General features: G+C 46.2%; 1 protein-coding gene across 3 annotated transcripts in view; it reads left to right on the top strand.

Annotated features, from left to right (window-relative positions):
* Positions 1 to 21,081, top strand: part of LOC122550181 (myosin-6-like) — a 145,651-nt gene that overhangs the window by 8,112 nt on the left and 116,458 nt on the right. For all 3 annotated transcript variants that reach the window (XM_087987647.1, XM_087987646.1, XM_087987648.1), the window contains exons 3-9: positions 663 to 766; positions 2,960 to 3,103; positions 7,433 to 7,589; positions 13,548 to 13,575; positions 17,123 to 17,219; positions 18,402 to 18,494; positions 20,837 to 20,900. In XM_087987647.1, coding sequence (XP_087843773.1) covers positions 663 to 766; positions 2,960 to 3,103; positions 7,433 to 7,589; positions 13,548 to 13,575; positions 17,123 to 17,219; positions 18,402 to 18,494; positions 20,837 to 20,900 — 687 coding nt within the window. The remainder of the gene's footprint in view (positions 1 to 662; positions 767 to 2,959; positions 3,104 to 7,432; positions 7,590 to 13,547; positions 13,576 to 17,122; positions 17,220 to 18,401; positions 18,495 to 20,836; positions 20,901 to 21,081) is intronic.

The raw sequence follows: 21,081 nt of genomic DNA, 5'->3' as shown, positions 1-21,081 counted from the left end.
TGGGTCAACATCCTGGTCCCCTCCTGCCTACACCATATGTTGTGTGTGTATCTGTACCATAGGGGCTGCACCGGTTCACCAGTCAAGCACAATTCGCAGAGGGCAATAAATGCTGGCTTTGCCAGTGAAACTGACATCCCATCAGCAATTTAAAATAAACTCGTTGCTGTAATGCAGAGGAATGAGGTAGTGATTCTCACACAGGATCTGACATACAGCTGTTTTACCTTAAAAGAAACAAGCTGGATGTTTTAGAGATATTGATCAAGTGATGGAATATAGCTCAGGATATATCGCTGTCCCTCCTTCAGTCAGACATGGAGATCTCTTTTCCATCTTCCTGGGGATAGCTGACATTTTGGCTGAGTTTCCGATTTGGAAAATATTGCGAATGCCACCTTAGATGATAAACTCCAACATCTGGAGTGGGGCCAGAGCCTCCTCACTCAGAGGCCAGACACTGACCCTTGAACCCTACCCTTTGACACAGCTGAATTTAGCCTCAGAGAGACACCTTTCTGTTTCCCAATCTCCTGTGGTATTCTGAACATGCACTGGACAGACTGACTCTGTCCAACTCATTGTCTCTAACAGACAGTCCTGGACACGCATTACTCCTGGAGTTAAGCAAGGTATTCTGTAAACATTTTCTTGTTTAAAAGGTAAGAAGAAAGTCTGGGTCCCTGACAAGAAAGAAGTTTATATTGAAGCGGAAATAAAGGAACGTAACAGTGGGAAAATCATTGCGGAGACGGTTGCTGGACAAGTGAGTGGTCCTCCTGTGTGTTTTAATCAATCGTATTTTTAAAATGTGCTTTATTCTGTTTTAAGTCCAGCAGAGCAAGGTATGAGTCTAGTCAAACGTTCCTTGCTCTCACATTTCAACAACTTGACTTCTGCCTTCTCAATAATTGCTAACCTCAATGACATGCAAATCCCAGGAACAAAGAAACAGGTGTATCCCACCTTCCCTATTACTAAATCCAGATCATACATTACTCCTGCTCTCCGTTAACCCCTGGTCTAACAACATCATATATTTAGAATTAAAATGTGAACAAAAATAGGCAATTATCCCTGGAATTGATGTATGAAGAGAGACTGGATCCGTCAAGACTGTATTCACTAGAGTATAGAAGAATAAGGGGGACGGGGTGCGATGTCACAGAAACCTATAGAATTCTAATGGGACTAGGCAGGGTAAACTCAGAGAGGATGTTCCCAATGCCTGGGGAGTCCAGAAGCAGGGGTCCCAGTGAGGACTGAGATGAGGAGAAATGTCTTCGCTCAGAGGGTGGTGAGCCTGTGGAATTCTCTGCTGCAGAAAGTGGTGGAGGCCCAAACAGTGGATGTTTTCAGGAAGAAATTCGATACTGTTCTTAGGGTAAAGGGATCAAAGGGTATTGGGGAGAGACTGGGAGCGGGGGTGGTGACTAAGTTGGATGATCAGCCATGACCATATTGAATGGTGCAGCAGGCTCAAAGGGCCGAATGGCCTCCTCGTGCTCCTGTTTCCGATGTGTCTATAACCCTTGCTGTCAATTCTCTTCAGTTCTTCCCCATCTCCCCTCCCGCAGTGGAACAGTCCAACATCACTGTTCTCTTCCCAACTGGGATTTACTGCTCTCTGAGCACCTTCATCATACTGTTGTCCAGTGTTCCTTCATCTTGCCCGGCACTATGATCTGTCATTGACTCTTTCGAAGCTCTCCTCCTCTCTCTTAAACAAGTGAACCTCTTGGATTTGATCATTGGGGTCTGTGCAGTGAGCTGGGGAGCAGACCAGTCGAGGTGCTAATGATTTAGCTCAGTGCTGAGGAAACGACAGGTGGGCAAATTCTCGGAATTGTGCTAGTTGCTGATTGGCTCCTGCTGCTCTGTGGGATTGAACCAGGTTTGTCATGCTGACCTGAATTAAACCTGTCCAGCCACTCTGCTGGGGTTCACATGGGGAAGTGATCACCTGGTAGAAGAGGGAAGTGGGGGGGTAAGGGGGGAGTGTAATAAGAGGGTGGCTCGGTGGCTCAGTGGTTAGCACTGCTGCCTCACAGCGCCAGGGACCCGGGTTCAATTCCAGCCTCGGGCGACTGCCTGTGTGGAGTTTGCATGTTCTCCCCGTGTCTGTGTGGGTTTCCTCCGGGTGCTCCGGTTTCCTCCCACAGTGCAAAGATGTGCAGGTTAGGTGAATTGACCATGCTAAATTTCCCATAATGTTCAGGGATGTGTGGGTTAAGTGCATGAGTCAGGGGTAATTGAGGAGTAATAGGGTAGGGGAATGGGTCTGGGTGGATTACTGTTCGGAGGATCAGTGTGGACTTGTTGGGCCAAAATGGCCTGTTTCCAGACTGTAGGGATTCTATGATCCAACCTCCTTGACACAGTAACGAATGCCTCGTATCAGGATGGTCAACTCACACTCAGGCTCTGCAGGCCTTTCCTGGTATGATGGTAATGTCCCTACCTCTGAGCTTAGGAAGCACGGGTTCAGACACAGCAAAAGCAGAACTTCCTAGAAACACTCAGCAAGTCTGGTTGCATCTGTGGAGAGAAATCAGAGGTAATGTTTCGGGTCCAGTGACCCTTCCTCAGAACTCAGTTCTGAGCTTTCTCTGATTTCTCTCCACATATGCTGCCAGACCTGCTGAGTGTTTCCAGCAATTTAGAGTCATAGAGATGAACAGCACAGAAACTGACCAGGTATCCTAATCTAATCTTTCAAGTTTCTTCACTTAGTGTTAACCCGGGTTCAAATCACACCAGCTCTGGATTGCATTTCTGAACAGGATGAAAAGAAAATATTGAGGAACTCCTGCAGAAATATCCTGGGGCTACAATGGTTGACCTCCACAATTTCACACTGATCTTACACTTAAAAGATGAACTGCTCAATAAAAGGTACAACAAAAGATGCTGCCAGGTGCAAACTCCAATGTATCTTGTTTCAAAACTTCTTTCTTAGAAAGTGACTCTGAAGGAAGGGGATGTTCAGGAGATGAACCCACCTAAGTTCAGTCTGGCTGAAGATATGGCCATGTTAACCCATCTGAACGAGGCGTCTGTGCTGCACAACCTCAGGCAGAGATATGCAAACTGGCTGATCTATGTGAGTACTGGAGGAAAGGAACATTCCAGAACAATTGCCGAGATGTTCAGTACCTCTCTGACAGGCATGGACAGGCATGTAACTGACATTGGAGCAGTCATCCAAAGAATGGGTGAACATGAAGAAGCAATAATGCCATAATAGAACATAGAACAATACAGCGCAGAACAGGCCCTTCAGCCCTCAATGTTGCGCTGACCTGTGAACTCATCTAAGCCCATCCCCCTACACTATCCCATCATCATCCATGTGCTTATCCAAGGATTGTTTAAATCTCCCTAATGTGGCTGAGTTAACTACATTAGCAGGCAGGGCATTCCACACCCTTACCACTCTGAGTAAAGAACCTGCCTCTGACATCTGTCTTAAATTTATCGCCCCTCAATTTATCGCTACACCCCCCATACAAGCTGACGTCATCATCCGAAGGAAAAGACTCTCACTGTCTACCCTGTCTAATCCTCTGATCATCTTGTATGTCTCTATCAAATCCCTCTTAGCCTTCTTCTTTCCAATGAGAACAGACCCAAATCTCTCAGCCTTTCCCCATAAGACCTTCCCTCCAGGTCAGACAACGTCCTGGTAAATCTCCTCTGCACCTTTTTCAATGCTTCCACATCCTCCCTGTAATGGGGTGACCAGAACTGTACAATATTTAAAGTGCAGTCGCACTAGCGTTTTGTATAGTTGCAGCATGACATTATGGCTCCGGAACTCAATCCCTCTACAAATGAAACCTAACACACCGTATGCCTTCTTCACAGCAGGGTGGCAACTTTCAGGGATCTATGTACATGGACTCCAAAATCCCTCTGCATATCCACACTACCAAGAATCTTTCCATTGACCAGTACATAGCTAATGTCCTCTAATGTATAGCTGTAAAATGAGGCCATTTGGCCCATTGAGTCTGCTCAGCTATTCAATCATGTTTCTCAACCCCATTCTTCTGCCTGCTTGATCCCCTTACCGATCTTAAACACACTCAATGACTTGGCCTCCACAGCCCTCAGTGGCAATGCCTTCCACAGATTCCCCACCCTATGGCTGTCGAAATTCCTCCTTATCTCCGTTCTAAAGGGTCATCCCTTCACTCTGAGGCTGTGCCCTCAGGTCCTAGTCTCCCCTAGTAAAACATAGAGTCACAGAGATGTACAGCACTGAAATCGACCCTGTGGTCCAACTCGTCCATGCCGACCAGATATCCCAACCCACCTGCCAGTACTTGACACATATCCTTTAAATCCTTCCTATTCATATACCCATCAAAGTGCTTTTTAAATGGTGTAATTGTACCAGCCTTAATCAGTTCCTCTGGCAGCTCATTCCATATACACACTACCCTCTGTGTGAAAACATTTCCCCTTAAGTTTGTTTTAAATTTCTCCCCTCTCAACTATTGTTTTCTCTCTAAACCTATGCCCCCTAGTTCTGGACTCCTCCACCCCAGGGAAAAGACTTTGTCTATTTATCCTATCCATGCCCCTCACAATTTTGTAAACCTCTATGAGGTCACCCCTCAGCCTCCACTCCAGGGAAAACAGCCCCAGCCTGTTCAGCCTCTTCCTATAGCTCAAACCCTCCAACCCTGACAACATCCTTGTAAATCTTTTCTGAACCCTTTCAAGTTTCATAATATTTTACCTTCCACTCTATCCAGCCTATTCAGTATTCTGTAAGTTTCAATCAGATCCCCCCCTCATCCTTCTAAACTCCATTGAGTACACATCCAGAGTCCTCAACTGCTCCTAATATGACAACCCTTCATCCCCAGGATCATTCTTGTTAACCTCCTCTGGACCCCTCTCCATCAGCACATCCTTCCTTAGATGCGGGGCCCAAAACTGCTCACAATATTCTAAGCACAGACTGACCAGAGCCTTATACATCCTCAGCAGTACATCCCTGCTCTTGTAGTCTAGCCCAGTTGAACTCAATGCTAACGTTGTATTTGCCTTCCTAACTGCTATCTGAACCTGCACGTTAACCTGAAGAGAATCGTACTAGGACTCCCAATTCCCTTTGTGCTTTAGATTTCTGAAGCCTGTTCCTGGTTAGAAAACAGTTTATGCCTCTATTCTTCCTATCAAAGTGCATGACCTCACACTTTCCCACATTGTACTCCATCTGCTACTTCTTTGCTCACTCTCCCAGCCTGTCCAAATCCTTCTGCAGCCTCCCCACTTCTTAGATACTCCACCTATCTTTGTGTCATTGAAAACTTGGCAATAATGCCCTCAGTTCCTTCATTCAGATCATTAATGTATGACATGAACAGTTGTGGTCCAAACTTGATTACTGTGGAATACCACAAGGCACCAGCTGCCATCTTGGAAAAGACCCCATTATCCCCACTCTCTGCCTTCGGCCAGTCAACCAATCCTTTATCCATGCCAGTACTTTGCCCTTTATTTAGCAGCCTCTTATGCAGCACCTTGTCAAAGGCCTTCTGGAAATCTAAATAGATTACGTCCACTGTCTCTCCTTTGTCTAACCTGCACATTACCTCCCCAAACAATTCAGACATGACTTCCTCTTGAGGAAGCTGTGCTGACTCAGCCCTATGTTACTGTGCATTTCCAAATACTCCCTAATATCATCCTTAATAATGGACTGGAAAATGGCTGAGGTCAGGCTAACTGGCTTATAGTTTCCTGTCTTCTGCTTCCTTCCCTTTTTTAAACAGGGGTGTTACATCATCCATTTTCCGGTTCTCTGAGACCCTCTCTGAAAGATCACTACCAATGTCTCTACAATCTCCTCAGCTATCTCCTTTAGAACTCTGGGGTATAGTCCATCTGGTCTGGGTGACTTATCCACTTTTAGATCTTTCAGCTTCCTTAGCACCTTCTCAAAGAACAAAGAATGAATAATACAGCACAGGAACAGGCCCATCGGCCCCCCAAGTCTGCGCTGACACATTTTGCCTTTCTATACTATAACTGTGTTCACTTCCAGGATCCGTATCCCTCTATTCCCTCCTATTCATGCATTCATCCAGGTGTTTCTTGAATGCTGGTATTGTGTCTGCTTCCACCACCACCTCCTCTGGCAGCGCATTCCAGGCACTGACCACCCTTTGTGTGAAAAAGTTGCATCACCCATCTCTTTTAAACTTCCCCCCTCGCACCTTGATCCTGTGCCCCTAGTAATTGACTCCTCCACCCTGGCTAAAAGCCTCATACTTTCCACTCTATCCATGCCATTCATAATTTTATAAACTTCTATCAGGTCGCCCCTTGCATTTCAGTGAAAACAAACCCAGTCCCTCCAACAGTGATGGCCAATACACTCACCTCTGCTCCCTGACTCCCTTGAAGGTCTGGAATGCTGTTGGTGTTTTCCAACGTACAAACTTATGCAAAGTGCCTTTTCAGTTGCTCCGCTATTTCTTGTTCCCCATGACTACTCCTTCAGTCTCATTTTCCAGTGGTCCAACGTTCACTCTTGCCTCGCTCTTACTTTTTATATATCTAAAATTACTCATAATTTTTTATATTACTAGCCAGCTTACTCTCATATTTCAATGTCTTCCCCCTTTATTACCTTTTGAGTTATCCTCTGCTGATTTTTAAAGGTTTCCCAATCCTCTAGATTCCCACTAATCTTCAGCACATTGTAAACCTTTTCTTTTGCTTTTATAATGTCTCCGAATTTCTGCTGAATTGCCCCCAGAAACTCCTGTCTGTGCTGCTCTAATGTCTTCCCTGCTAGGCTCCCCTTCCAATCACCTCTGGCCAGATTCTCCCTCCTGTCTTTGTAGTTACCTTTACTCAGTTGTAATACCATTGCATCTGATTCCAGCTTCTCCCAATCAAACCACAAGATGAATTCTAACATGTTATGGTCACTGCCCCTTAGGGGTTCCCTCATCTTCAGCTCTCTAATCAAGTCTGCCTCATTAAACACCACCAGATCCAGAATTGCTTGTTCCCCAGTGGGATCTACCACAAGCTGCTCCAAAACAAAAAACATCTCGTCAATATTCCACAAATTCCTTTTCTTGAAATCTATTACCGACCTGAATTTGCTAAAGACGACAGGTGGAGGAATATCTGATTATTGTTGGATATTGGTGTGTTGCTTTGTGTCTGCCTTCACCGGTAACATCCTAAAATCGTAATGTGATGGATTAAAGATTCAGCTAAGAATCACTGTCAAGACCGTGGCTTTGAAACAAAACAGTTCCAAGTGGATTCTAGTTTGGTCATTTATGTTGTGTTGGTGTGGAGAGTTAGCTGAAAAAGCTGAGCCTGTCCCGTCAGTGAGTGGCTGTGAACATCTTCAGTGGGACATGCAGATTAACAGGAGTAATCTGTTCCTTTGCAGACTTACTCGGGGTTGTTCTGTGTGTCGGTGAACCCTTACAAATTGCTGCCTGTGTACACACCGACTGTGGTCGCAGCCTACAAACGGAAACGCAAGGGCGATGCGCCCCCACATATATACTGCATTGCAGACAATGCCTACTTTGACATGTTGAGCAGTAAGTACAGAGGGACACACTTAACATTAACATTCAAATCCCTACCATGTAGAATAAGCACATGTTGTCGCTCTATGGCCTTAATCGGTCAGTGCATGGGCTAACACCACCACAATGGCATCCTTCACAAACTGATCATTATCCCTTCCCTTTCCCACTTACTCCCAATAGCAATGAGCACCTTGCAAGGCTTGTCCTCACCCATCACCCCATTAAAGACCATCACCCAGTGATTGGCTCCCAATCTTTATATCTCTCTGTGTAAAGAAGTGAAAGGGGTTTGTCGTTTTATTTACTCTTTCAGTGTGGGAAGTGGGCATCCCTGGCTGGCCCAGTGTGAATTACCCGCCTCTAATTGTCCTTGAGAAGGTGATCAAACATCAATCTTCCCTTTAGACAAGGAAATCTGCTCTTTGAACTCCTCCATGTTCTTGACATTGCTCCGAGCCCCACAATAAATCCTGCAAGCAGCCATGATTGTTCCTTGTTGGTATGATTAACGTTACAATGTTTCCCATTGGACTGAGCAGCTTTGTGTGGAATTTGCATCTTGGAAATTGATGAGCAAACAAACAAGGAACAACAACAGGCTATTCAGCCCTTTGAGCCTGTTGCTCTGTCTGCAGCTCATCTGACTTCAACTTAACATTCTTGCAATGTCCCCAATCAAGCCTTGGCAATCGAGAATCTATCTTCCGCTGCCTTAAAACAAGCCAAAGATTCTGCACCCACTGCCTTCTGTCCCCAGCTTTAGCAACATTTCTTAGATTCAGAGTACAGTTGGAGGAGTGGGGTAGGACTGTAATTGATAAACTGTTCCAATCTGGAGAAGATCCAATGGTTAGCTCAGGTGCCTAGAAGGCAAGTTTGCGATGTAGGATGACGCTAACAGCGTGGGCTCAATTCCCACGCTGGCTGAGGTCACTGTTAAGATTCAACCTCGCTCCTCGCCTTGTTTATCAACTCATTCATTACCAACATGCTAATTGAAAAGCCGAAACATTGACGTTAGACCACTCTCAGATGATTGTGCACGGTTCTGGTCTCCCTATTATTAAAAAAACGGACAGAGACACTTGAGGAGACATGAAAAAATCAGAGTCGCGAGTGTGGCATACAAAGAGCAGTAGAATCGATGATTCAGACAGGAGCCCTTCATCACCTCATTCCTGATGAAGGGCTCTTGTCTGAAACATTGATTCTCCTGCTCTTTGTATGCTGCCTGACTGGTTCTGCTTTTCAAGCACTACACTCTCGACTCTGATCTCCAGCATCTGCAGTCCTCACTTCCTGCTCCATGAAGAAATCAGAGCGGAGGGAGAGGTTATAATCTGCTGAGCGTACACCATCATTATGAATTCTGCTTCCCGCCTGTTCCCCTATCCCTTGATACCCTGGGTGACCAGGAATACCTCTACGCCAGCCTTAATCAATTACAAGCCTCTAAGTTAGAAAATTCCATCTGTCTACAACCCTCTGAGGGTTGACCTGTTATCCTGAAACTGTGTCCCCGAGATCTTGAAACTGCCAAACGGAGAAGTTTATTCTGATCAGGCCTGACTGCGGCTCCATAACCGACAGAAACCAGGGGACTGAGGGGAGGCCTGGTGGTGCTCCGTCAGGTTACCAACGTGTTCCCTCAATCAGGAATTGGGACCTTCCTCCAATCGGGAATTGAAAATCTCTCCATTCCTGGTTGTACTGATCTCTGGGGTCATCTGTGAAAGTAAGTTTAGTTGTTGAAGGAAATACCGGCAGCGATCCTTACCCAGGCCAAGGGTCAGAGGTTAAAGAGTGAAAGAGGAAGGCTGCAGATGGTGGGACATCGCATGGTGAGGAGCTGGGATTGTTCTAGTTCAAACAGGCCCCTGCAATGGGGAAGTCTGCAAGGGAACTCAAATGCATTTGTCTCCTGGGGCCGGTGATCTCGAAGAGCTGTGTGGGAGGAGGAAGCTCCCACTGCCCCCTCAAAATACGCCCCCCACCCTGTCACCCAGTCCTGACCTACCCCCTCCTCCAGCTTGCCAAGGTCCCTGAGCTCCCCCCGAACAGGGCATTTACCCAATGGTACCAAACCCCACCCCATCCCCTGTAACAGGGACTGTCCCTAAAGAGATCGGGGTGTGAAGGTGTTAATAGAACATAGAACATTACAGCGTAGTACAGGCCCTTTGGCCCTTGTTGTTGCGCCGACTTGTGGAACCAATCTGAAGCCCATCTAAACCTACACTATTCCATTCTCATCCATATGCCTATCCAATGACCATTTAAATGCCCTTAAAGTTGGCGAATCTACTACTGTTGCAGGCAGTGCATTCTACGCCCCTACTACTCTCTGAGTAAATAAACCACTTCTGACATCTGTCCTAAATCTAATACCCCTCAATTTATAGCTATGTCCCCTTGTGCTAGCCATTGCCATCCAAGGAAAAAGGCTCTCCCTGTCCACCCTATCTAACCCTCTGAAAATCTTATATGTCTCAATTAAGTCACCTCTCAACCTTCTTCTTTCCAATGAAAACAGCCTCAAATACCTCAGCCTTTCCTCTTAAGACCTTCCCTCTACACCAGGCAACATCCTAGTAAATCTCCTCTGCACCCTTTCCAAAGCTTCCACATCCTTCTTATAATGCAGTGACCAGAACTGTATGCAATACTCCAAATGTGGCCTCTTCAGAGTTTTGTACAGCTGCAGCATAACGTCATGGTTCCGGAACTCGATCCCTCTATTAAGAAAAGCTAAAACACTGTATGCCTTCTTAACAACCCTGTCAACTTGTACGTGGACACAGAGATCTCTCTGCTCATCTACACTACCAAGAATCTTACCATTAGCCCAGTACTCTGCATTCCTGTTACTCATTCCAAAGGGAATCACCTCACACGTTTCCACATTAAACTCCATTTGCCACCTCTCAGCCCAGCTCTGCAATTTATCTATGTCACTTTGTAACCTATAACATCCATCATCACTATCCACATCTTTGCTGACCTTAGTCAGCATAGGCTTAATTGGGAGCATAGGCTGTCAGGGAAGGATGTCGTTGAAATGTGGAACTTTTTCAAGGAACAGATACGACGTGTCCTTGATATGTATGTACCTGTCAGGCAGGAAAGAGATGGTCGTGTGAGGGAACCTTGGTTGACGAGGGAGGTTGAATGTCTTGTAAGGAGGAAGAAGGAGACTTACATAAGATTGAGGAAACAAGGTTCAGACAGAGCGTTGGAGGGATACAGGATAGCCAGGAGGGAGCTGAAGAAAGGGATTAGGAGAGCTAAGAGAGGGCACGAAAAGTCTTTGGTGGGTAGGATCAAGGATAACTCCAAGGCCTTTTATGCATATGTGAGAAACATGAGAATGACGAGAACGAGGGTAGGTCCGATCAAGGACAGTAGTGGGAGACTGTGTATTGAGTCAGAAGAGATAGGAGAGGTCATGAATGAGTAATTTTCTTCAGTATTTACAAATGAGAGGGACCGTATTGTTGAAGAGGAGAGTATGAAATGGACTGGTAAGCTAGAGGAGATAATTGTTAGAAAGGAAGATGTGTTGGGCATTTTGAAAAACTTGAGGATAGACAAGTCCCCCAGGCCCGACGGGATATATCCTAGGATTATGTGGGAAGCAAGAGAGGAAATTGCAGAACCGTTGGCAATGATCTTTTCGTCTTCACTGTCAATGGGGGTGGTGCCAGGGGACTGGAGAATGGCGAATGTTGTGCCCCTGTTCAAAAAACGGAATAGGGATAACCCCGGGAATTACAGGCCTGTTAGTCTTACTTCGGTGGTAGGCAAAGTAATGGGAAGGCTACTGAGGGATAGGATTTATGAGTATCTGGAAAGACACTGCTTGATTAGGGACAGCCAGCACGGATTTGTGAAGGGTAGGTCTTGCCTTACAAGTCTGATTGAATTCTTTGAGGAGGTGACCAAGCATGTGGATGAGGGTAGAGCAGTGGATGTAGAGTACATGGATTTTAGTAAGGCATTTGATAAGGTTCCCTCTGGTAGGCTTATGCGGAAAGTCAGGAGGCATGGGATACTGGGAAGTTTGGCCAGTTGGATAGAGAACTGGCTAACAGGTCAAAGTCAGAGAGTGGTGGTAGATGGTAAATATTCAGCCTGGAACGCAGTTACAAGTGGAGTTCCGCAGGGATCAGTTCTGGGTCCTCTGCTGTTTGTAATTTTTATTAATAACTTGGAAGAGGGAGTCAAAGGGTGGGTCAGTAAATTTGTAGATGATACGAAGATTGGTGGAGTTGTGGTTAGTGAGGAAGGCTGTTGTCAGCTGCAAAGGGACTTAGATATGATGCAGAGCTGGGCTGAGGAGTGGCAGATGGAGTTCAACCCTGCCAAGTGTGAGGTTGTCCATTTTGGAAAGACAAATAAGAATGCGGAATATAGGGTTAACGGTAGGGTTCTTAGTAAGGTGGAGGAGCAGAGGGATCTTGGGGTCTCTGTTCATAGATCTTTGAAAGTTGTCACTCAGGTGGATAGAGCTTGTAAGAAGGCCTATGGTGTATTAATGTTCATTAGCAGAGGGATTGAATTCAAGAGTCGTGAGGTGATGTTGCAGCTGTACAGGACCTTGGTTAGGCCACATTTGGAGTACTGTGTGCAGTTCTGGTCACCTCATTTTAGGAAAGATGTGGAAGCTTTGGAGAGGGTGCAGAGGAGATTTACCAGGATGTTGCCTGGAATGGAGAATAGGTTGTACGAGGATAGGTTGAGAGTGCTAGGCCTTTTCTCATTGGAACGGCAAAGGATGAGGGGTGACTTGATAGAGGTATATAAGATGATCAGGGGAATAGATAGAGTAGACAGTCAGCGACTTTTTCCCCAGGTACAACAGAGTGTTACAAGGGGACATAAATTTAAGGTGAAGGGTGGAAGGTATAGGGGAGATGTCAGGGGTAGGTTCTTTACCCAGAGAGTGGTGGGGACATGGAATGCGCTGCCTGTGAGAGTGGCAGAGTCAGAATCTTTGGTGACCTTTAAGCAGCAATTGGATAGGTACATGGATAGGTGCTTAAGCTAGGACAAATGTTCGGCACAACATCGTGGGCCGAAGGGCATCTACAAATGTACTAACCCATCCTTCTATGCCTCATCCAGATCATTTATAAAAATGACAAACAGCGGTAGACCCAAAGCAGTTCCTTGTGGTACCCCACTAGTAACTGAACTCCAGCATGAACACTTCCCATCAACCACCACCCTCTGTCTTCTTTCAGCTAGCCAATTTCTGATCCAAACCGCTAAATCACCTTCAATACTATGCTTCCGTATTTTGTGCTATAGCATACCATGGGAAACTTTATCAAACATCTTAATGAAATCCATGAGTCTCTCTCATTCCCACAGAACCTCCTATCCCCTAAACTGTAGAGTCCCCAACGACTAATGCTCTGTTCGTCTTCCCCCTTCCCTTCTGAGAAACAGAGACAGACTCTGTGCCAGAGACCTGTGCCCCATTGCTTACCCCAGTAAGTTGTACCCCCCCCCCCCAAACAGTATCCAAAACGGTATACTTATTGTTGAGGGGAATGGCCACTGGGGATCCCTGCACTGCCTGCCGGTTCCCTTTCCGTCCCCTGACAGGAACACATTGACCTTCTTCTTTTACCTGAGGGGTGACTACCTCCCTGCAACTCCTCTCAATTACTCCCTCCACCTCCTGAATGATCTGCAGTTCATCCAACTCCAGCTCCAGTTCCCTGACGTGGTTTTTGAGGAGCTGGAGTTGGGTGCACTTCCCGCAGACGCAGTCAGCAGGGACACTAGTGGTGACCCTTACCCTAATGTCAGGCTGTGTAGCAGCACTGACACATTCCTGCTCCTGTCATCAGGAATTTTGCTGTTTTTGGCCTCACCCTCCCGACTGGGCCACCCTCATTCTCAGATGTTTATGTGGAAAGGATTCAAGGTTGTCTGAATCATTGTTATTCTTAATTCTAGATCGTGAGAACCAGTCCATGCTGATCACGTAAGTAATCCTGAGAAATCCGCTTCATTCCTTTCCATTGATCCCACTACAGGAGTCTCCGGTTTGGAATAGCGTCCGGGAACTCAGTGAGGAGCCTGAATCAGAACGAATACTTTCTTGTAAATTCACGCTGTTACCTGTAGTTTATTAACCAATGCATGTCATTTAATCTATGGCTGGAAACCAGGAGTAAAGGTTACATTTTAGGGAATATTAAGATGATGCTTTTCTGTAAAGTGAGTTCAAATCAACGATTGATCTAGAAAGTACACAGTTAATGGCAGGACCCCTGGACAGCACTGATATACAAAAGGATCTTGGGGTTCAATCCATAGCTCCCTGATAGTGGCAACGCAAGTAGCTACAAGGGTTAAAGAAGGCGTATGGTGTGCTTGCTTTTATTGGTCGGGGAATTGAGTACAAGAGTCAGGACGTCATGTTGCAGCTTTATAAGACTTTCATGAGGCCACACTTAGAGTATTGTGTTCAATTCCAGTCACTGCATTACAGGAAGGACATGGAAGCTTTGTAGAGGGTGTAGAAGAGATTTGCCAGGATGCTGCTTGGAGCGGAGGGCAGGAGCTGTAAGGAGAGGCTGGAACAACGTGGGTTGTTCTGTCTGGAGCGACAGAGACTGAGGGGAGACTTGAAAGATGTCTGTAAAATTATGAGATACATAGATCAGGTTGATGGTCAGAATCTTTTGCCCAGAGTTGAAATGTCTAACACTAGAGGGGCAGGCATTTAAGGTGAGAGGGGGGAAAGTTCAAATGAAATGTGAGGGGCAAGATTTTGACACAGAGGGTGGTAGGAGTCTGGAATGCCCTGCCAGGGAGATGCGACAGAGGTATTTAAGGGATTTTTAGATAAACAGATGAATATGGGCAGCACGTGGCTCAGTGTTTAAGGGTGGCACTGTAGCTCAGTGGTAGGTACTGCTGCCTCACAGTGCCTAGAACCCAGGTTCCATTCCAGCCTTGGGTGACTGTGTAGAGTTTGCACATTTTCCCCGTGTCTGTGTGGGTTTCCTCCGGGTGCTCCGGTTTCCTCCCCCAATCCAAAGATGTGTAGGTTAGGCAAATTCATCATGCCAAATTGCCCTGTTCAAGTCTTCAGGGATGTGTGGATACATTAGTCAAGGGTAAATGTAGAGAAACAGGGTAGGGGAATGGGTCTGGGCGGGATACTCTTCAGAGGATCGGTCTGGATTTGTTGGGCCAAATGGCCTGTTTCTACACTGTAGCGTCAAAGAATCATAGAGAAGTACAACATGGAAACAGACCCTTCGGTCCAACCCGTCCATGCCGACCAGATATCCCAACCCAATCTAGTCCCACCTGCCAGCACCCAGCCCATATCCCTCCAAACCCTTCCTATTCATATACCCATCCAAATGCCTCTTAAATGTTGCAATTGTACCAGCCTCCACCACATCCTCTGGCAGCTCATTCTCTACGCGTACCACCTTCTGTGTGAAAAAGTTGCCCCGTAGGTCTCTTTTATATCTTTCCCCTCTCATCCTAAACATATTCCCCCTAGTTCTGGACTCCCCATCCCTGGGAAAAGACTTTACCTATTTATCCTATCCATGCCCCTCATAATTTTGTAAACCTCTATAAGGTCACCCCTCAGCCTCCGACGCTCCAGGGAAAACAGCCCCAGCCTGTTCAGCCTCTCCCTATAGCTCAAATCCTCCAACCCTGGCAACATCCTTGTAAGTCTTTTCTGAACCCTTTCAAGTTTCACAACATCCTTCCGATAGGAAGGGGACCAGAATTGCACGCAATATTCCAACAGTGGCCTAACCAATGTCCTGTACAGCCGCAACATGACCTCCCAACTCCTGTACACAATACTCTGACCAATAAAGGAAAGCATACCAAACACCTTCTTCACTATCCTATCTGCAAGGAATGGAGGCATATGCACCAAGGGCAGGCAGAAGGGATTAGTTTAATTTGGCGTCATATTCGGCACAACATAGTGGGCCAAAGGGCCTGTTCCTGTGCTGTATTTTTCTATATTCTAAATAAACCAATGATTTCTCTGTGGGGAGTAGGTTCAGTTGAACAAGAGACGGATGAGGTGATATACTTGTACAAGTAAAGAAACAGTATGAATGGAACTATACTAGAGAGAGTACAGGATCCGAGTAAAGCAGGGTGGGTTTGTGCTTTGGATGTGGCAGGACTGGCCCAGAGAGCTGTAAATAAAGTATTACTGTATTCTCAGCTTCATTGAAGTACAGAGTACAGGAACACGGAGGTTATTGTGTATAGTCATGCGTGCCGCACTGGGCACAAAGCAGGAGGATTTTACTCGACTGGCTCCAGGAATGAGAAACTGCAGTAGGATGAGGATATATTGAAGAGATTGGCACTGTTCTCCCTGGAGAGGAGACGGCTCAGAGGAAGATCTGTTAGAGGCTTTTAACATCATCAGAGGTCTGGGATGAGTGGATAACGAAAAATTATTCTCATTCATAAAAGCCTCAGGAACCAGAGGACATGGGTTGAAAGCACAGTATTTTGCAAAAGAAGATGCCGCCTGGAAATGTGGTGGATGTAAGGCAAATTGAGGAATTCAAAACTGCAGGAGAAATTACTTCAATAGCAAACAGCGTGCAGATTTATGGGAAAGGCCGAGGTCAGCATTAAGTCAAATTGCTCAAAATGTCCGTGAGGGATGGTCTCTGTGGGGAATGGTCTCTGTGAGGGATGGTCTCTGTAGGGAATGGTCTCTGTAGGGAATGGACTCTGTGGGGAATGGTCTCTGTGAGGGATGGTCTCTGAGGGGAATGGACTCTGTGGGGAATGGACTCTGTGGGGAATGGTCTCTGTGAGGGATGGTCTCTGTAGAGAATGGTCTCTGAGGGGAATGGACTCTGTGGGGAATGGACTCTGTAGGGAATGGTCGCTGAGGGGAATGGTCGCTGAGGGGAATGGACTCTGTGGGGAATGGTCTCTGTGGGGAATGGTCGCTGAGGGGAATGGAATCTGTGGGGAATGGTCTCTGTGAGGGATGGTCTCTGTAGGGAATGGACTCTGTGGGGAATGGACTCTGTGGGGAATGGACTTTGTGGGGAATGGTCTCTGTGAGGGATGGTCTCTGTAGGGAATGGTCTCTGTGGGGAATGGAGTCTGTGGGGAATGGACTCTGTGGGGAATGGTCGCTGAGGGGAATGGACTCTGTGGGAAATGGTCTCTATGCAGGGATTGGATTGTGTGGGGCTTGGATTCTGTGTGGATGAGACTTTGTGGGGAATGGACTCTGTAGGGGATGGATTCTATAAGGATTGGGTTTTATGAGGATTTGACTCTGTGGAGATGGGACTCTGTGGGAATGGACTCTGTGGGGGATGGATTCTAGAGGAATTGGATTCTGTGGTGATGGGACACTGTGGGGATGAGTCTCTGTGGGGATGGGACTCTTTGGGGATGGATTCTGTGGAGATTGGATTCTGGGGGATTGGATTCTGTAGGGATTGGACTCTTAGTGTTGAATAAGTTTTGACTTTGTGTTTTTGAATCTATTTGTTATTACACAGGGGTGAGTCTGGAGCTGGGAAAACAGTGAACACTAAGAGAGTGATTCAATACTTTGCCATTACCGCCGCTCAGGGAGATCTGGCAATGAAGAAGACGGTAAGAATGTAGCACAGCCATGGCTGTGAGTCTGACACAGAAACACTAGAGCAATCAGCCAGAATAGTAACTGATCCACAGGGCTCCCTGGAAGATCAGATCATTGAGGCTAGACCACTGTCTAGAACAGAGATGGATAAGGGGTCACCTGACCTCACGGAGATTATGAAAGTGTTCACTTGCAGAAAGCAGTAAGTCCTGGAAGTGGCTGGCACTGGTCTGAGCTCAGCAGTTCAGGCAGCATCCGACGATCAGTAAAATTGACGTTTCGGGCAAAAGCCCTTCATCAGGAATAAAAGCAGAGAGCCTGAAGCGTGGAGAGATAACAGGGACTCCCTGAGATCTGGTTTCCAGCATCTGCAGTCATTGTTTTTACCTCGTTGATTTTAACCCTACTGCGAATCCTCTTGCAAGGATGCCTGCCTTGAGGAAGTTTTCCTCCTCTCTCTACAAGAATCTCAGGGAGTCCCTCTTATCTCTCCACGCTTCAGGCTCTCTGCCTTTATTCCTGATGAAGGGCTTTTGCCCGAAACGTCGATTTCACTGCTCCTCGGATGCTGCCTGAACTGCTGTGCTCTTCCAGCACCACTAATCCAGAATCTGGTTTCCAGCATCTGCAGTCATTGTTTTTACCTAACTGGTCTGAGCTCGTCATGTATCCCTTAATGTGCGACTCTTGGTCAAAACTGTGTGTGTGTGTGTGTTTGTGTGTGTGTGTGTGTGTAGCATGTGGGCCAAGCTGAATAGGTACACTTACGCCAAAATTAACCGCTCGGAAACCCAGAAGCAATAGACAGGGAAAACCTGTTCCCATTGACACAGTGATCAAGTGCGGAAGGTCTCAGGTTTAAGGTGATTAGCAAAAGACAGCAAGAGGAAGAGCCTATGGAGAGCCAGGATCTGCAACATGCCATCCGTGACTTTCAGAAGGCAAACAGATTATTATCTGATGAGTAAAGACATCTCAGACTGGGATGTGGCACTGGAATTGCAAAGAGTCAGCATAGCCAAGACTGGCCAAATGGCCTCCTTCTGTGCTGTGGAGATTCTATGATAACATCTAATTAAACATACATGTTGATTGAATGAATGATTTGGTAAATTGTGCAAGACTAGCTAAAGAGAAGGTCCATATATTGTACATTTTGCATTCTTAATATTTTCTACTTGTGAGTCCCACAGGCCTCCCTGGAAGATCAGATCATTGAGGCTAATCCAGCCATGGAAGCGTTTGGGAATGCTAAGACTGTTCGAAATGACAACTCTTCTAGATTTGTGAGTGGAAACATTTTCCCTTTGATGTTTCTCTCTCCTAACTGCAAGCTTGCCACTATTTGTGGCTCTACCCGTGGTTTCAGCATGTACCCAAATCCCAGACATAGCTCCTCCTGATCTCCAGCTCAGGTTGAGACAATCAATTGGATAAAACCTTGATAGGTTTCCAAACATTAAATCCAAAGGTCAGTATTAACCGTGACAGGCCAGTGACCAGAAAGATCATTGGTAACAAAAAAGGGGGTGGTTAGAGTCATCCTCTGTCCTCTCTGTGACACCTTCCACAGTCTGATCATTTCAGGAGAAATGCTTCTGAAAATTAATCTTGAAAGGCGCTTCCTTGGTTAAGGAAGTGAACAAAAGATAGAAGTAAGATTGTTTTTCAAAGGCTATACAAAGCACTATTCAGACCACAGCTCAAAAAATGTCATAAAGATGTACAGCACAGAAACAGACCCCTTGGTCCAACTTGTCTGTGCTGACCAAACATTCCATTCTGACTTAGTCCCATTTCCCAGCACTTGGCCCATATCCTTCTAAATGCTTCCTATTCATATACCCATCCAGATGCTTTTTAAATGTTGTAATTGTACCAGCCTCCACCACTTCCTCTGGCAGCTCATTCCATACACGTACCACCCTTTCTGGGTCCTTATCTAAGGGAAGATATCCTGGCATTGGAGGCAGTCCAGGTAGAGTTCACTAGGCTGATATCAGATATGGAAGTACATTGGTTAGGCCACTGTTGGAATATGGCGTGCAATTCTGGTCTCCTTCCTATTGGAAAGATGTTGTGAAACTTGAAAGGGTTCAGAAAAGATTTACAAAGATGTTGCCAGGGTTGGAGGATTTGAGCTATAGGGAGAGGCTGAATAGGCCAGAGCTGTTTTCCCTGGAGCGTCGGAGGTTGAGGGATGACCTTATAGAGGTTTATAAAAATTATGAGGGGTATGGAAGGGATAAATAGGCAAAGTTTTTTTCCATGGGGTGGGGGAATCCAGAACGAGAGTGCATAGGTTTAGGATGAGAGGGGAAAATTATAAAAGAGACCTAAGGGTCAACGTTTTCACGCAGAGGGTGGTACGTGTATGGGATGAGCTGCCAGAGGAAGTGGTGGAGGCTGGTACAATTGCAACATTTAAGAGGCATTTGAATGGGTATATGAATAGGAAGGGTTTGGAGGGATATGGGCCGGGTGCTGGCAGGTGGGACTAGATTGTGTTGGGATATCTGGTCGGCATGGACGGGTTGGACCGAAGGGTCTGATTCCATGCTGTACATCTCTATGACTCTATGACTGCTTTATGAGGATAGGTTGTGTAGATCGGGCCTGTACTCATTGGAGTTTAAAAGAATGGGAGGAGACCTCATTGAAAGGTGTAAGATTCTTTAGGTTCTTCACAGATTAGCGGAAAGGTTGTCTCTCCCTTGTGGAAGAGTCTCAGACCAGAGGACATTATCTTTGGTTCACCCATTTAAGACTGGACTGAGGAGGAATTTCTTCTCCCAGAGGGTAATGAATCTATGGAATTCTTTAGCGTAGAGGGATATTGAGGATAGGTCATTAAATATATTCAAGGCTGAGAGGGACAGCTTTGTAGTCAGGAATGGGAATCAAAGGTCCAGGGGAAAGGGTAGGAAAGTGGAGTGGAGGATGATCAAAAGAAGTATGATCTCGTCAATTGGTGGAGCAGACTCGATGGGCTGAATGGCCTACTTTGGGTCCGAAATTGTATGGTCTCAGGGGTTTCTAAAAATTCTTCTATGGGATGGCATTTGGAGACCATCCTTAGCTGCCCTCAAACTGAGAGGTTTGTTGAGCCATTTCACAGAGCAATTCAGAGTCAGCCACACCGTTGTGGACCTGGAGTCACGTGTAGGTCAGACTAGGTAAGGATGGCAGATTTCCCTCCCGAAGGCTCTTCATCAATCAGGAGAAACTCTACACAACAATCTCCGATCGACATCATGGAGGTTATTAATGAGACTAGCTTTATGTTCCAAACTTGAGGGCCAAACTTAAATCCCCTCAGTTGCTGCAGTGGGATTTGAACAGAGTAGTTCCAGAGTAGATAGTGGATAACTAATGGAATGTTACCACCTTCTCCGTCTGCACTACAAACCCCCAAGAGGGGTGGGTTGAAGTTGAGCTGCAGGAAAGACGATAAAATCAAATGACCAAGTAGCCTGCTCCCCTTCCTGTACAGATGCTTGGTCTGTCAGCCTGAGCATAGAGACAGAGTGTTAACTAGCTCCAGTAACCCACTACATCATACGTCATGCTATTTCGCTTCTCTTGAGGAACAACTAAACCTATTGTCTAATATCTACCTTGATTTCAGGGCAAATACATACGGATCCATTTTGGACACACGGGCAAGCTCTCGTCTGCTGACATTGACACCTGTACGTAAATATGATGATGTGCTTTTGGTTTGTGGGGAACGTGGGTGTGGGTGTCACTGGCTGGGTTAGCACTTACTGCCCGTCCTTAGTTACCCCCTTGAGAAAGTGGTGGGGAGCTGCCTTCTTCAAACGCAGCAGTCATAGAATCCCTACAGTGTAGGCCCATCGAATCTACAACAAC

Source organism: Chiloscyllium plagiosum, unplaced genomic scaffold, assembly GCF_037043375.1.
Source record: "Chiloscyllium plagiosum isolate Xiang-an unplaced genomic scaffold, Cpla_swu_hap1 HiC_scaffold_5, whole genome shotgun sequence".
Lineage (NCBI taxonomy): Eukaryota > Metazoa > Chordata > Chondrichthyes > Orectolobiformes > Hemiscylliidae > Chiloscyllium > Chiloscyllium plagiosum.
The sequence above is the reverse complement of the archived record's forward strand: the minus strand, read 5'-3'. Positions and strand labels throughout refer to the sequence as shown.